This window comes from Rhamphochromis longiceps, linkage group LG22 (assembly GCF_057381845.1).
Source record: "Rhamphochromis longiceps isolate RC_006_pf linkage group LG22, R_longiceps_female_GT1.1, whole genome shotgun sequence".
Classification (NCBI taxonomy): Eukaryota; Metazoa; Chordata; class Actinopteri; order Cichliformes; family Cichlidae; genus Rhamphochromis; species Rhamphochromis longiceps.
In genome coordinates this window covers 9,794,346-9,812,248 of record NC_140577.1, presented here as the reverse complement: position 1 = coordinate 9,812,248, position 17,903 = coordinate 9,794,346, and the positions used below count along the sequence as shown (strand labels likewise).

At 41.3% G+C, this 17,903-nt stretch overlaps 1 protein-coding gene across 5 annotated transcripts in view; it reads left to right on the top strand.

The window, feature by feature from the left end:
- The window catches only part of kiaa0319l (KIAA0319-like ortholog), a 41,792-nt gene that overhangs the window by 2,068 nt on the left and 21,821 nt on the right, over positions 1-17,903 (top strand). Inside the window, exons 2-7 of one of the 5 annotated variants that reach the window (XM_085395681.1) lie at positions 150-286; positions 4,799-4,969; positions 5,856-5,962; positions 10,564-10,832; positions 11,023-11,109; positions 11,611-11,857. In XM_085395681.1, the coding sequence (XP_085251807.1) occupies positions 5,869-5,962; positions 10,564-10,832; positions 11,023-11,109; positions 11,611-11,857 (697 nt within the window). In that variant the 5' untranslated portion in view covers positions 150-286; positions 4,799-4,969; positions 5,856-5,868. Of the gene's footprint in view, positions 1-149; positions 745-4,793; positions 4,970-5,855; positions 5,963-10,563; positions 10,833-11,022; positions 11,110-11,610; positions 11,858-17,903 lie in introns of all 5 variants that reach the window. The other 4 variants (XM_085395680.1, XM_085395678.1, XM_085395679.1 and 1 more) reach the window with 4 other exon arrangements.

Genomic DNA, 17,903 nt, shown 5'->3' with positions numbered 1-17,903 from the left:
AGGATTAGTGTAGTTATTGCTCTAAGGATATTTGTAGAGTTGTCACAACAAAATAAGCAGTTTGTCATGATTATTCATTTTATTAAATGTTTTCCTGGGTATGCTGCCTGAAAGAGACATAAAAACTTGATTTTCCTTCCCTGTGGCAGCCGGAGGAAGCTGTGCGTGGGACAGAGAAAAGCTACATCAGCCTGTCTGCGGAGAAGCCGATGCAGAGCTGACTGCTCCTGCTGAGAGAGGAGGAGGAGGAGGAAGAAACAAGTCAAAGGGAGAGAATTTGCCAGATGTAAGAGGAGGAAAGAGAGAGAAGGTGGGCGAGGGTTTCGGTGACAGAGATCATTGTTCTGCAACAAACCCCTCATGGGTGAACTGGCCATTAAAAAGTCAGTAATGGCCAAGCTGTCATCAGCCCAGGTGACCGTGTGCACCTGAGCGTTACTGCTGCAGCACAGTGAAAGTCACCACGTGCCTCGGGGCAGCTGCTGCATGGTTAAAAAAAAAATCCAGGCTGCCGGATCCTAACTGATTCCTGCACGTTTTCTGCACTGGATCATTTTCACCTGGAGCTTTTTCCCCTTTTGGGAGTTCACTAGGGAGAGAAAAATAAGCAAAAGCGGGATACGGAGCAGTTTGGATATTTGGACAGACTGAGCCAGTGACTACAGCAGAGAAAGAGACTGCTCGGTGCTCCAGTGTCACGTGCAGGAATGCAGATTTGAATAAGGAATCGGACCAGCAATCCAGGTTTGATACTACCACGTTTTCCTTTTAAAAAATACAGTAAGTAACATAGTTGTAGGTTTGTCTCAAGAAAACAGTGCTGCTTAAGCTTTTAATGCTTGCCTTTGTTTAAATAAGATCATTATCAGTTTAGTAAAAGCATCAGGACATTTGTAACAGTGCCTTACACAAACATGACTTCTTTCTCTCAAACTATATTTTCTGTTTATTCAATTTTTGCAGAGGCTGGCACCGATGGCACAGGGTAATTACTAATGTGGAAGATTAGGGATGTGCTTCCAGCCATATGGATACAGCATCTAGCTAACCTCTTTAGAGTGTGATCATAACAGATAGATATGAAAGCTTGATTTATTACTATATTGCCCCACAGTAGTTTCCTGGTGAGGCCATGTTGAGAAGAGGCCTGGCCGTGCCTTAAACATTGTGTTTCAGGAGCTTTGGTATTTATTTGACAGGGACCATGCACAAAAACACTGACCTCACAAAACAAAGCATGCTTCATACCTAATTTCCATATACAGTCCCCAGAGGATGGCAAACACAATATTAACTAATCCAGCAGTTGAGGTGGGCTCGAGTCCAACTTGGAAGGGACCTTAGGGCACACCCAGGACACACTGGAGTGATTATATCTCGGCTGGCATGCAAACTGTTATCTGGGTATCTCTGCTTAGACTTTTGCCAGCTGTTTCCTGCTGCTTATCCAGCAGAAGGAAGTAGGTGGATGTTTGTATACATGGACAGACTTATCCAACTTAACAGTGAGGATGAACCTAGCCGAGCTGTCACAAGGCAAGAGACGTGGTACAGCCTGTCTCCTAGAACGTTGAATTAAACTAAAGAATGCTCAGGACCGGCCAGGAGGTTTAAACTTCTAACCTTCTTCCTGTGGGACACCAGATACAACTTAAAAATGTATATACATACGTACCTCCAGCCCACTCCCACTCCCACACACAAACACATACACACTGTAAAACCTTCCTATATACACCCCCCTCATTCAATATTCAGGATGTTCCATCAGTGTATATAAACCTATCATAAAATGAGGGTATTATAAGGAAATCTTAGCTTCACTGGTTACCTACAAGCTTTTTTTGGATCATGAGAAAACATACAAATCTGCACCAAACTGTAAGGGAGCGTTTCCCATTGATTTCTTAAATGAAAACCATTTTTCCATAGCAGAACGTCTTTTAGGAACTTCACGTCCACGTTTCCCTTGAAGCTCTGCTCATCTGTAATCATCTGATATGCACACAGAGGTCTTTGCAGTGGTGGAGGTGCATTCATTTTTATATATTTTGCAGACAAGAACATCAGAGTACAAGATTAGGCTTTCGTAACTGAACATTTTGTACCTACTCAGGATATCACAGTGGTGATAATGCTGTGGTTTCCTTGTAGAAATGTTAAGGAAATTAGTTTTAAAGTTGTCACACCTTCTTGACACTAGCAATAGACACAATAGTGTCAAGACTATTGACACTAGTCTATTGACACTATGTTCCCAACATATCTGAAGATAACTGTTTAGTGTTTCAGTGTGCTACCACTCATGCTTAACCCTACTTTTATGATTTCTGCTGCAATAACCTAAAGGGAACCATGTGTACCAACACAGCGGTTAAATATTGCGCATTCTCAGATTTTTATCTTTGCATCAGACGAAAACCACCGAAGCTGAACAACATGAGGATTACACCTTCCCTTCAAGCAGCACAGTAATCTGAGTCTTGCCTCTTTTTTGGTGACTCATTTAGTCATTATTCTGGAGGTAAACATTAAACTAAAGGCTTCCTCCTCACACTTCCTGCACAACGGGATATTAAAGATGAGGAAGTTACTCGGGGTCCCGAAGGCCTGTGACTAAGGGTATTTGTAGCTTGAATTTTGGGTCATGGTTTTGTTCTTTTTACAACAGAAGGGCGTACTATGAAGCAAGATTATTGGGTTAGCAAGCTCCGTCAAGTTTAAAGTCAGAGTTGTCTCTCTCCTTTTACCTGGTTAAATCACCATGGTAACTTACGCTGAACACATGACCTAGCCAGAAGCAGGTTATGCTTTGACTTTCACTTTAGAATCCGGTTGAAGTGCCACATTTATGCTTTTATTTGCAGCATGTTGTAAAAGCAGTACAGATTCTCTGCTGGGGCGAATGTGTTTTATATGTGCACCCTTTTAAGATGTACCTTACTAACACCACTGAATCAAACTCATATTGTCACAGGAAGGTGCATGTATTAAATGTTTTCATTCTCGATTCTAATCTGCCGTTAAGTCTCTGTTACACTTCTGTAACCGCAGTTACTAGAACAACAGCGCACACACCAAGAATACCTATCCAGTCAGTAACATTAATTTGAATTAATGTTCAATGAATTTCTTTGCTCCACCAACAAAACAAAGCAATTTCCACATCTCCTTCCTTATGCTGTGGGACAGGAGCACATAATGTTTATCTCTAACCAGTTTAAAGCAAAGCAGAGAGAGCACTCAGTGATCAAATAATTAACTTGAATTAAAATGTTGAGTTTACTACTCTAATATTAGTGATTTTCTGCAGCATTAAGCTATTGCCGTCAATGCAACTTTGTTGCTTAATCTTTAATGTTCTTTATAGAGTTTAATCCCCCTTTTATCACTATCTTCATCTGAGAAATTGTCTGAATGGAGTAGGTGGCACTCAGGGATCTCATTTTGTGTGGAAGAAGAATCCAGAATCTTACATCATTATTGGAAATAAATAAATAATGTGCTTAGTACCAGTTTAGTCAGAACCTGAAGGATTTTTAAATATTACAACTTCCACTAGACTGGCTGAATTTAGCCAGGCTTTGGGAGTGCTACATGACGTCACAGTACGAGATGATGCAACAGCAATTTGTCTCTCTTTAAAGAATTGTTTTAGCCCTTACGTGTTTCTGTGTCCCAATCATAGATTACCATACGATACATTGTTTTTATATTTCTGGTGTTAATACCTTTTAATATATTGTACTGATGAAATTGTCTCTCAGAAAAGGTCAATGTGATTTCTGCAAGTTGTTCGTTTAGACGGGTCCTAAATGAAGAAAGGACAGAAAACAAAAAATGTCTGTTGTTCCCAATAACAAAACCTTTTATCACTTACAATCCTCTTTGGTTAACAAACTGGATTCTTTGAGTTTTTTCTTCAAAAAGTATAAATAAGAATCTGTATAGTTCAGCATGATTCAGGCCTCTGTAGCCTCCCTGGAATTGAGCAACCTTTTCTTGGCCTGAGCTGAAAAACAAATGAACAGTGAGAGGGTCAGTGAAGACTCTAGTCATGTACTAAACTTTTCCCCCCTTTTGGCATGTAGAAATTCTCTAGTTATTGCCAGATATTAACCAGTGTCTACTTTCATGTTCACATAGGCTAAAGATTTGCATAACTCATAATGTTATCAAGTTTGCCTTTAGGCATACAGAAGGAGTAAAGAACTGTTGTATAACTTCAGAAATTTGCTTATGATTAATTTTCCTGTTTCAGTTCTGCATAGTTACAAGGACATAGCCCAAAACTGTGTGAATCATTTTACACCTCCTTAGGTGTTGCTGTCAACAGGATATTGACAGAATTGCTGTGTTAGTTACACCCTCAAACCGATGACAGATTATAGAGGCAGACAGAAAATTCCTAGTAAGTGAAATCTGCTGTGTATTTATGGTAATAGAATTTGTGGCTTGTTTGTTCTCTTTTGCAGAAAAGGCCAAAAACAATGAAAGGTCCCTACAGTTTCAGTGAAGGTGCCTTTTCTTTAGTTTCTCAGCACAGTATCTCCCGGTAAAGAGTCTCATTTTCATTAGCTTTTCTTATCAGATTTAGAAATTACAGACTTAAAATTCTTCTCCTCTAAAAAGCCGAGGCAGCGTTGGACATAAGCAATCAAAGAAGAGAAGGCACAAGACCTGAATAATTTAGAATACAGATGAAATTTCAGAATATATAATCGTGTATGTCCACATCCATGTGATGTGAATGATATTGAATGATCAACAGCTGAATTCATTTCTCTCTCTAGCTTAGTGTTGGAGCAGCTGAGCCTGTGAAGGCCCCTGAGGCGGCCATGTTGGATCTCTTCGTCAGAGTGCTGGTGTTGGCCCGTCTTCACCTGTCACCTCACAGCACCTTCCTGCCAACCTAACTCCTCACTCCTTTCTTCCTTCACCTTTCTTCCACTGCTGGATTAGGGGAAAGGTAAATCTGACAGTTTTTGGTTTCTTTTGTTTTTTTTTGTTTTTTTGTAGCTATACTTTTTTTGTTTGTTTGCTGTTTTGTTTTTTGTTTTTCTCAGATAATAGTTGACTATATCTGTGATTCTGGTTCTGTATTGATTTGGGTAAACATAGTGAGTCAGACATCAGCTCTTGTCTAAAGATAAGAAACAAGAAACTTGGGAAATTACTGTGCTACAGTAGCAAATTAAATAGAAAACACCAAAAATGTGGAGTCCAGTGAATCAAAATCTTTGTAGGTGTATTGTCAGCAGAGCTGAAACAGATGTTGGAGTAAGCATTCAGCTGCATGTGCAGTTAGTGGCGCAGAGGGCAGTCTGAATCCATTAAATAGCTGATGCAGAGGTCATCCAAATGACCTCTGCTTAGAAGAAGCCAAACAGTGAGTTGCACTTAATTGATAATTATACAATGATTAATTCTCTTGTCAAATAAAACAGATGCATAGTAACAACTGTTTGCAGTTCAGTATTTAGGCCACAGAACTTTAGACAAATGTGCAGGATTATACCACAAACAAGTATTTCACCTTTGCAATATCACAAAGAACAAGAACAAAATCAATGTGATAAGGTGATAAAGTCATTTAAAATAGCAACAGCATCAGCATTGGATTTGGGAAGTAAAAAAGTTGGGGTATATCCAATGGATACACTGAAAAGGCTATAATCTACCTTTTTAAAATAAAAGAGTGGTTTTATTTATCCCACACTGTCTGACAAATCCAGTTTACTCTTTCAACGTAAACCATAGACATTTGACCAAAATTCAGTGTTTTGTGGGAGTCAACCATGTTAGCGTATGCAATGACTGAGCTGCATTTAATTCTTCCTCTGTCTGCTTCCCAGGTCCTTGTACAAAATGTCCTATGCACACCACAAGCTGCTCACCTGGTGCTTACCTCACCTCCTCCTCCTACCGCTGACCTACCTCTGGCTCCTGGCTCTTCCCACAGGTAAAGTAAACCAAACATCACCCTGGACTCAAAATACACATGGCGTGAAACTGATAAAGAAAAACATGTGTGCGTGTTTTGCTTCCAGCACTCATCTTTACACGCCTTTGATTACTCAGGGTGGGTCTACATCCTTCTTAGTGTTATTATAATGCTAGGGTACTTTTAGCTTGGTTGGTGTTTACTGTCCCTGTAATCTTAGGCTGAGAGATGGACGACTGTTGGCATCCCTGCTGTGTGAGTTCTTTCTGATGCCACTCTGCTCAGTGGGTTACAGTGTGAAAGAGGACAATAAAGGCTCTGTGAGTAGACATAGTGTGTGTGTGTGTTGAGTGGTGGGAGACAGAAGAAAAGAGGACAAGGGGTAGGATGACTAAACAGAGGCCAAAGGGGGGTCCTTCCTTTCTCAGACAAACCACAGAGCCTTTGTGTGTTGTCATATGAGGTAAAATCCGTTTTTTCCAGACTTGAGTTACACTGATGCACCACAAAGTCACCCTTGCCTCTCGTGTTGCTATGGTAGCAGTAGTTGCCGGTTGCTGTAGCAGGGTCTAATATGATCTGATGAACTGTGTTTTTGTTTGCTTTTGCTTTTGATGCTACCGTAATATATTAATAGATATGCCAAGCTTTCACTCAGTCAGTGCACACTCAGCTGAATGTTATCTTATAAACATCTAGAAACATTGTTTTTCCTGTTTTTGCACAACACCGGATTTTAGAAAAGGGTACTATTATACTTCTGATCATTTTATGAATGTGCTTTATTTTTTTCATGAAAGGTCCTGTTACCTTTAGGTATTTTGCATTCTTTAATTACCTCTATATATTACACTTTTTATTGTAAGTGGTGGAGTAAAAAAAAATGGCATCTAACTCAAATGATCAAACATTGTTATTTGCACATAGTGGGCATTCTTGGCAAAGAACCAAATTTAAATTGTCTCAACAATATATCACTTTGTTACTAGATAATTAAATGGATACTTTGATCCCACAAAGGGAAATGTTTTGTTACAGCAGCATGATAAAGAGTAAAAATAGTACAGTCTACTGTAAACTGTGAATAATAAAGATAAAATAGTGCCACTAGCACCTGGTAAGGACCTTATAATATGAGATAATACAAATACAACAGTGATTAAAAACAAAAAATATATAGTATAAATGAAGTTAGTTAAAATAGAAAAAGTAAGACTGACATTGTGTAAGAGAGAAGTGGAAATTGCATTAATAAATAATATGCAGCCTGATGCAACAACACTTAATTTTTTGCCCATTTCTTCAGTTGAACCTATGAAATTCTACAAACCTATAATAATTCTACAAACTGACAGGCATTAAAATTGTGTTTTTACCTCAACAAGGTGATTCCCAAAAACTATTAGGTGATAACTTGGCACATGTCGACATGATGTGCAGTGTGTTCTACAAAGTTTGAGGAAACTGGAGAAGCAGAGAACAAAAGAAGAATCGGCAGACCTAAAGATCTATCTACAACAGATTACCAGTATTTGAAAGTCATGTACTTAAGAAATACTACTGTTTCTTAAGTACTGTAAGAGTGGCTGTCAAAAAAACATTCTTCAGTAATGGAAACTGTGGAAAAAAGGGCCAAGGCATGCCAAATGACACAAAAACCAAACTGTAAATCAGTGGCAACAAGTCTCATGGAGTGATAAATCCAAATTTGACTTCTTTGGTTCAAATTGCCATCAGGATTTACAACATGGGTCAAGAGAGAGGTACAACAGCCATCTGTGGAACACAAGGGTGTGTCATGATTTGTGGCTGCATTTCTGCCAGTGGTGCTGGGGATCTAGATTTTGTTCTGACATCTGGAATGCATCTGATTGACAACTGCTTCATTTTTCAGCATGACAAGGATCGTAAACACACTGCTAATGTTGTCAAATGCATAGACCGGCCTACCCAATGCAATTGAACAACAGGCAGCCAAAATAAGACAAGTTAAAGACATTACGAGAAAACCTGCCTAACAGAGTTCATGCTGTGTTGAAGAATAAATGTGGGCATTCTAAATATTGACTTTCAAGCTCAAAAGAATTGTACAAACTGTTTTTGCCTCATATACTTCATTTTCATACTTTTGCACAGTACTGTAGATTCTCTGCTGAAAGAATCCATTAAGGTGTAGCATACTAACACCACCGATGGAAGCCTGGTCATCACAAACTGTATGTGTTGCATTTTTCCACTGGAAATTGCAGTTAGTAATGGAGATTGCATATCCACATGCTTTTATTCTTGGCCCTAATCAACCATTTGAAAATTGGTCAGTCTATTTGAAAGCTGATTACCAGGAATATTCAATCACTAAAAATGATTTCACTTTAATCTGGCTGCAAACTAAAGTGATTTCCATGTCTTCGTCATTGGGCTGTGGGACTGTGCAAGTCCTGAGCACACAGCATAATCTGTAATACTTAAAAAATGATCTAGTTTAAATTTTCAGACCTCTAATGTGCACCTGGCTGTCACGTTAGAAGTACATGGCAGCATCTTTTACGTAAGCACACACAGCCTGAAGCGGAAATACTGGCTTAACAAAGAAAGTTGATTAGCTTAAGCCATCCACTGCAAAGAGAGCCTGACTGTGTTGAACTTGCAGCTTAGTGCACTGCTCAGAAACCAAATCTTATAGACCGTAACTTTCAAAATGCTAGCTGGTGTGAACATGAGCCTTAAAAGCATCAGAGAAGATAGCATTAAACACAGCGTTTAACAAAAGTGAATTTAATGATATGGACATTCACATTAAGTGTGCGCAGTTGGCCTCAGTAAATAGGAGCATGTTTGAGTTATGTCTGTGAGTGGTGTGCCTCGGAATATTTCTTGTATATCACAAATATATTTTGGCATGGCACGGACCTGCTCATGAGCGTTTACTGAATAAGATCAGTAACAGAAAAATATTTAGTTGTCTCTTTATCGTGTGTTGTACTCTGCAGGCGGAGGCTTATAAACAGAGGCCACTAAGCATAGTACAGTAACCAGTTCTTGTGCTATATTCATTAACAAACCTTTGCAGAGGAATGCTGTGGGTTTCAGATAAATTACACTGGCGTGTATGTGTGTGTTTGATCTGCTGCAGCAGTGAAGAACTTACAAGACAAGATTTAAAAAGCATTTTTATTATGTTGTAATGCCGCTTAGTTCACAGTGACTTGGCTGTACCATTTTCGTTGCTCGTTTGGCCTCTTTGTGCTGGTGACATATAAATTCCCTTCGCTCCCTCTCTTACTTTAACAGTCTGTGGTATTTTAAGGGTTGTGCCCTTTTACTGTACCTGGCTGCAGAGTAAATCGCTTGTCAATGATAATGGATGGATTGACCTGAACCCATTTGAGACTATAAAAGGTGTAGGACAGTAATGTAATGCTCTTGAAAACAAATGCGCGCGCGCACACACACACACACACACACACACACACACACACACACACACACACACACAGGGCAGCTAATCAGCTCACTGCGTTGCTGATATTAGTCTGATAATGTCTGGCTCAGAGGGCAGACTTTAGTTTGTACTGAACACTGTGCTTTGGTTTTTAATCAGCGTCCTGTTTTCTCAGGGAAAAGCTGCACTTCCTCTCTCCGCTGTAGCCTTGGTTGGCTCCTCAAACTGCTGCCTGTCGACTTTTCTAAGAAATGTTCAGTCAAAGCTGAATCTGAAAGTCTCAGTAGCTGTGGCTGGAAGCCACTACCCTTTTCCCTTTTTTAACAATGTTGTTGTAGTCATAAACATGTGAAATGGTGAAAAGAGTAGAGGTAGCCCTATGATGTCACCTTCGATGCCGTTGATTTATTTAATAAATTTTTTTAATGAAACAATCCATCAAGGACTAGATGTCCATGAAGGTTGTTTTTTCCAGGCTAAATTCAGTCAGCTAGGCATGGCCTTTATTAGCCCCAAACTACTTTTCCTGATCTCTTAGCAACTTTTAAAGGTGAGAAGTCGGCTTTTCTTGTTCTTTAAGAGATGCTGTTGTTCACCTATATTGTACTGAAAGGTGAAGTGATTTCATCATTTCTGCTGTCCCTGTTGGTTGTATAATAATGTTTGGGCTTAAACAAAGCTTTCTTCAGCCTTCATTTCTGTCTTTCAAGAAATCGGGTTCAGATTTACATATTCGGTTTCTCTGTGGTATTTTCGATTGGCATAGTGGTGTAATGATTAGCACAGTTGCTTCAGAGAGGTCTTTTTCCCTGAAGCTTGCAGAAAGGTATGGACACGTTGAATGATTTCTGTCTCTCCAGGTTAAAACTGTGATATATCAATCCAGGTTCAATCGGGACAGGATAAGTGGTGAAGAAAATTAGGGACGTCCTTTCAATTTGCTGTCCAATATAGATGTAAGAGAGAGGTGTTGTTTTTCTATGTTACGAGAGGTTGTCTTATTACCTTTCCTTTTTAAACCAAATGTCATCTTCTTTTCTGCTAAGTCCTTTCCAGAATGTATCTGCAGTGAAACCTTCAGTTGGTATTTCAGAAGAATTTATCTTCTTTCCTCAGTCTGATTTTGAACATGGATACAGTCCATCATAGATCTCGACTTCCTTCTGTCCTGGTCCAGGTGTGTCAGCAAATCACTGCCGGGTCACCGGTGGAGTTCTGGGCATCCATTGGAGCAGCATCATAAGCCTGGGTTGGTACCCTCTAGCAGATGGGAGAGCCGGAGCGAGGTGTTGGGAGTTCTGCTGCCTGGAACCAAAGTGCAATGCTGTTTGGAGTCTCGGCGGTCGCTGTGTGTTTCTTAGCTGCTCGCGTGAAGGAGGCTGCCCCATCTCCATCCTGCCTCAGCCCCACGAGGAGTCCCTCGGTCTCCTACAGCTGCTCTCCAAGGTATGGTTGTAAAAGAAGAGATTGTCTGTTCTAAGAAAACAGCATCTGTCTGCCTTTTTTGGATGATACAGTCATTGATTGTGATACTGCTATCAGATGAGAATTTTTTTTATTTATTTATTTATTTATTTTAAAGACAGATTAGGGAACTTTTGTCTAAATGCCACTGTTTTTGTAACTTCACTTTAAGGTCCCTGTCAGTGTGAGGCGGAGAGCGATTCGCCGTGCACCACCTACAGGAAGCCACAGAATACACAAAAGACCCCATATCCGCTCGGTAACGTGACAGAAAACTGTTGTGAAACTCATGTTAAAAAGTTTTCATATGACTCAATGCAGTTCTGTACAGCTGCATTTTCTGATTTCAGTAGAACATTTTCAAATTTCATAATACATTTGGAGATGCTTTTCCTATTCTGTGATAGCATTTAGTATGTCCTACTCGTAAACTGTATAAGTTATTTGTACACAGGTACAATTTCAATGAGACAAAATGTTAAAATAAAGTACGTAGTTTTTTTTTTTCCTCCATTAAAATTACTAGCTAATGCACTCTCAGTTTTATAAAGCAGGCCATTCCTCCTACTCTTTTTGACTTGTCACATTTCTACCCTCTTCCCTGCAGTCACACTTATTGGTTAATTTGAATGATACATACATATCTGCAGATATGAACCCATACATTTCTGATGTGATTCCTCAAATCTCCCCAATTCCAGACACAGATCTGCTCTGATTTCTGACTTTATAGCCTGAGGTTTTTACTTTCTGCCTACAGGGAAGCTCCAACACAGAGGCAGCTCAGCCAACATCAGCAGCACCCAGCACCATCGCTCTCATCCAACTCTCCCAAAAGAACATAAGCCAAATAACGAATGGGAGTTCAGGCACGCCTCCTGCTCCATCGCCGCAGAACTCAACGATCAACGTCGCCCTTGATGCTGCTGCGTCGTCTTCCAATGACAGCGATGTCAGCACGCCCACAGCAGCTTCTTCGACCATCAACACAACCCCGACACAGGCCGGTAAGTGAGGAATCTGTGGGTAGCAGTGGGTGTCACGTCCCCTGACAGCCATCGCCTATTTTTGGCTTGTTCAGTAATATGTCTTCATGTATTAACTATGAATTAATTAATAATGTAACAGTACTGAACTGGTGTGAAGTCAGACGAAAATTCCTCTTCTAAATTTGGTTTAAGCTTTCAGCTTGTATATTTCAGGCTCACATACTCATAATGTACAGAAGACGCTTCACCGTCCTGTTTGAAATAGTTTAACAGAATGCAACTGTTTACTTTGCCCACACATTTTATGGTAGACTGCTCACATGTTATTTTTCCCAGATGAAATCGGTGTGCTCTGTGGGTGTGTAGCTGAATGAGAGTAAGCTGGAGGAATGTGTTTTGAGAGAAAGCGGCTGGGCTTCTACAGACAGGACTAACTTGTATGATCAGTCTGTCCTCACTTACAGAACCGTCTCTGTAGAGAAACTGGAAAAAGAGCAACAAACCAATCTCTGCATGTCCACACTGAAAAAGCCTTTTGACTTTAACAATAGAATTGCTACACTTTAAATGCGGCTTGTGGTTTTATAGCCACAGTCAGTTTATTTGAAATTCATAGTAGTTACACTTTTACACAGTCAGTGTATTATTCCTGGAGAAAACTAGCAAAACATTTTTGAAAATTGATATTATAAACTCTCCAGTTTCCCTGGAGGAGCTTTAAAACATCTGAAGAAATCATCTTGATGATGCCACCAGAGTTTTAAAAAAATAGTGTTTTAAATACAAAGCCTGTTGTGTAAACTGGGCCGGTGGATTGAAGGGCAGAGGTGTTTACCAGGCAGGGAACATCTAGCACTAGGGTTCGTAATGCTTGGCCTGGGGGCAAATGGCAGCTTTTGGTAAATTTTTGTGTGCCCCGCGGGCATAACAAGGAAACATTTCACTGCTGATCATTAATTAGGGTTTCTCCTGGTGTCTTATTTCCTTGTATTTTAAATAGGGCATAAAAAATATGACTAATTCATTTACTCAAAATTGACCCTGATTCTTCAGAAAAGATTCTCTGTGCAAATGTTGTGTATCCATATAGTGAGTGTGCCACAAAGAAATTACAGTTTTTCTCAAATGCTAAAACACATGTCACAAACGTTACCACCAGGTCCCCCAATGTCCAAACACAACACCCTTCTCTAAAGCTACATAAACACAACCACACCTTCCCACTGCAAAACTCAAACTCCCACACCAAGAGAGCAGCTCGAAGCTGTCAAAACTGTAAACACTATACACAGCATTACACACTACAGCAAAACAATTGAAAACACAATGCTCAATTTGTGAGAAGGTTCTTTGGTTCATAACTGCCAATGCATATTTTTATAAACTGTACAGTAACAGATCGTCATAGAACCCTGCAGAGGATTAGGCATTTAGATTTGTGAGTTTCACATGAAGACTATAAATCTATAAAAACATCCTGCATGTACGTACACTACTGTAACACAACTCAATGCAAAAACAGAATCTATCGCACACAACAGTACTCTCGGAAACATGATCAGGGTGTGAAGTCTTTTTTATTGTCTACACGGTCTTTTTACAGTATTACACACAGTCACTGTGCGGCATCATGTCGCCGAGCTGCATTGGGCCACATCACCTCATCCACATCACAGGCTATATTGTCCCTTGCTAGGCACCGCGGGAAAAACGCCCTGGAATGGCGAATCCATCCCTGGAAGGCCTCCACTGGGATGTCAGCACAGGCCAGCTCCATTGCCCGTACGAGGTTCTCTCTTGTGTATGGCTGTCTGTCATACACCTTCCATCTCCATGATGAGAAGAACTCCTCTATAGGGTTCAGGAAAGGGGAGTAGGGTGGCAGACAGACGTTTAAAAAGTGGTCACTGTTGGTGGTGAACCACTCTCTGATTTGGTGTGTTTTGTGGAAGCGGACGTTGTCCCAAATGATCACATACATGTGATGTGCTAGCCTAGGATGGTGTTGTTGACGGTCCAGGAGGATGTCTTTTAGCTCCTCTAGGAAGGTGAGGAGACGTTGGGTGTTGTAAGACCCAAGGACAGCATGCCGGTGGACAAGCCCCTCCGTACCCATAGCTGCACAAAGAGTAATATTACCCCCCCGTTGGCCAGGAACCTCAGTGATGGCTCTTTGGCCAATGATGTTACGGCCTCTTCGCCTTCGTTTCTGGAGGTTGAAGCCAGCCTCATCCAGGAAGAGGTACTCATGGGGTCTGGCCATCGCGTCCAACTGCATTATCCTCTGTGAACATGGAAAAGCGTACAGGTGTTCAGAACGGTCAATCAGGTAGCACAGTATTGTCCAGAAGTAATGTAGGCCACTAAGCAACACAGTATGTCCACTAACTGTACTGTGGACATGGATGTATACGTACTTGCACATACTCGTAACGTTGTTCTATGTGTCGCGCAGAGTTGCGCTCAAAGGGAACCCTGTAGACCTGTTTCATCCTCATCTGTTGGCGCCGGAGAACTCGGTCTATTGTGGACACGCTGACAGCATCAATGTTCTCAAAGTTGACATTATCTGCAATTAGAGCAGGGCGATATGGCCAAAAATATTTATCACGATATATATTTGAAAATTTGCGATAACGATATAACCGACGATATAATTGATGTGAGACAAAATACAACTCCACAACATTACTAGCGCAAAAAGACAACCTTCCATTTATTTTCACTTAAACAAGAAGCTGGTTTTTATGTACATTAAAGCTTTATAAAAATGTAACAGTGCAAATGCAAATTCCTTGCTGAAAGTTTAACCAAAAGGCATTTCCAGTAGAAATGGGCTGACATATCCTGAGCATAACCATGTATAATATCCACTGAAGTTAAAAAGAGGTGCTTTGCAACATTAAACTGCAGTGTGCAGTACGCATTTTTCGGACCATAAGGTGCACGGGATTATAAGGCACATTAAGCGAAACAAAGCAGTCAGATAAATCAAACTTTATTAAACTCATTCTTCTTGCTTCCTCCACTTCTGTACCATTGATTCATTAATGTTGAATTCTCTGGTAGCTGCTCTATTCCCATGTTGTTGCAGTATATTAATGACTAACCTCGTATTGTGGATGGATTATCTCAGTTGTTCTCCTGACTGAAGTTTGGTCCGTTTACAGCATCCTGCCATGCGATTGCATTTGTCTCTAACCATGAAGAACCTTCACGTTAACTTTTATAAGTGGAAAAGTGTTAGTGTTCGTCCTCCAGCTTCACTGTTTATGTTATGCTAACATAGCTGTGTCGCTAGCGATCACGTAGCACATCATTATATACCAGCTAGCCAAACTTCAGTAACCCTACAAACGTCACTGCTGTTTAGTTTCCTGTCTTCATTTATGTTGGAAGTGATAGCAGAGCTGTACGTTTGAATTTTTTCAGAAATCTCTTAGTCAGAACATGCAATATCATGCTTAGGTAACTAGCGAAACTAGCGAGCTAACTTCCGCTAGCTTCCTGCTAACTTCTAACTCCGTTAAATGTAATACATTTTGTTTTCATGGATGCCTGGAAGTTAAACTTTATAGTTACACCTGGTAAAGCAGCAATGCTGATCGTTTTATTAAAGATGAAAGAATTTAGACAGTTTTTAACTCTAAGTGATGCTGCAGTGTTGTTTGACCTGAAGATACGGAGTTTAGGACCCAGATTACTCCCAGATTTAAGAGCATCTTAGAACGGCCGCTTGCATGTTCTGCAAAAAAAATGTGCTTTGTTGTGTATCTGACGGACAAACACCAAACCAGTTCCACATCACGGAAGTTGCACCATTTTTACAAACCAATTCTGGTTCATCTGTTTCACTCAACAATCGGCCATGTGCGTATGAAAACAAAGGCACTGCGCATGCGCGTTTTACTCATATTCTATCGCGATATTTCATTTTCCTATCGTTGCCTAACATTATACCGGTATTACCGTGAACGGTATAATATGGCCCAGCCCTATCTGCAATGACTTTGTCTCTGATCTCTCGGAGTCTAATGCAGTTGTTCTCACGGACCATATCCGCAATGAGGATTTCTTGTGCCGCTGTGAATATGGCAACCCTCCCACCTCTATGTGGCATTCTTTCAGCTCTAAAGAAAGAAACATGTGTTGTCAATTGACTGATTTATATGTAAAACTACATGTAAAGTAACAGACCACTTTCACAGGCCTGTAAAACTGTAGTGTGAAAAAGAAAGCAATAGCGTACTATACCTGTTGTGTTGTCTAAATGCCTTGATAATGGTGGCCACGGTGAACCTACTCAGGTTTGGATGTACTCTTCGTCCCGCTTCAGCCATTGTCATGCCATGGACAATGACATGATCAATTACTGTTGCTCGCATATCATCTGTTATGATGGTGCGAGGTTGTCTTCTTCTCCCACCTGGACCTTCTCCTCTCTCTTGTTGGCCTCCTTCTCTTCCTCCTCTACTCCGAACTCCTCTTCTTCTTAGGCCTTCACCTCTTCCTCCTGTTACACACCGGCCCGAAGCCGGGGTGCAACACAACAAAAAATAAACCCGATACATAACAACGACAAACAAAAAAAAAAAAACACACCACGGCAGAATGACGAGTTTGGTTAATTTATTCACTGAACAGGTAGCGAGCTTCAGGGTGGGCGATGCCAAAACAACAAACAAAACACACTAGAAAGAAAAACAGAACTAACTTACCTCCCACGATTCCAAAACAAAATACAATTCTCTAACCTGTCTCCCTACCCGAAACAGGAAAAAAGAGGGGAATAAAAGAAACGGCTTCCCACCCCTACAGCTACCAAGCCCAGGTACAACCCTTTTTCAGCATTAATATTGCAGCCCCGTGCAGTCACACGCCACGACGGTCCCCAGCCACACAGCTCACGGGGAACCAGGAAAAGTCTCCTCACCGGCCCAGTCCAACCCCTTTTGTAGCTGGCCTCTTTCCTTCCTCCACCAATGGGCGGCCTCCACCTGGAAACAAGCATCGCTGAATACAAATACAAACAATAACAACCCCGTACCACAAATAATGACCCTGGGTCATAACACCCCCCCACCTAAAATCAAGCATCTCATTAGAGAGATGCTAGACCTAGGTCTCCACCCGGGATAGGGCATCGGCCACAATATTATCAGCCCCTCTAAGATGATGGATGTCAATATTAAAGTCCTGCAGCAGCAAAGACCAACGCATGAGACGCTGATTGTTATTCCTCATGCGAGAGAGGAAAACCAAGGGGTTGTGGTCCGTATACACAGCAGTTGGAGCGGGGCTGGAACTGACATACACCTCAAAATGTTGGAGGGCTAAGAGTAACGCTAAAGCTTCCTTCTCGATGGTACTATAATTCACCTGATGTTTATTGAATTTTCTTGAGAAGTAACACACGGGGTGATCAATACCCTGGTCATCCTCCTGCAGGAGTACAGCACCCGCACCATGCGCACTGGCATCCACCTCTAACTTAAACACCCGAGTGAAGTCAGGGGCACCTAACACTGGGGCACTGCACAACAGGGCTTTGGCTGAGTCAAAGGCATCCTGACAATCAGAGTTCCACAAAAACAGGCACGACGGACTTGTCAGGGCTGTCAGAGGAATAACCACGGTGGCGAAATTTTTGCAGAACCCTCGATAGTAGCCACACATTCCCAAGAAACGGCGAAGCTGACGCCGCGTAGTTGGTATAGGGAAATCCAAGACGGCCTGGACTTTGGCCATGAGAGGGCGTACCTGCCCCTGTCCCACCTGCTTCCCTAGGTAGGTAACCACAGCTTTGCCAAACTCGCATTTGGCCAAATTGACTGTCAAACAGGCACCCTTCAATCGGACAAGAACCTCCCGTAGCGTCTCCATGTGCTCTAGCCAGGTCAGCGAGTAAACCACAATATCATCTAAGTAGACCTCGCATCCCTGAACACCCAGTAGCACCATGTTCATCAGCCTTTGAAACGTGGCGGGAGCATTTCTCAACCCAAACGGCATCACCGTGTATTGCAGGAAATGGTCTGGTGTCACGAAAGCTGAAATCTCCGCC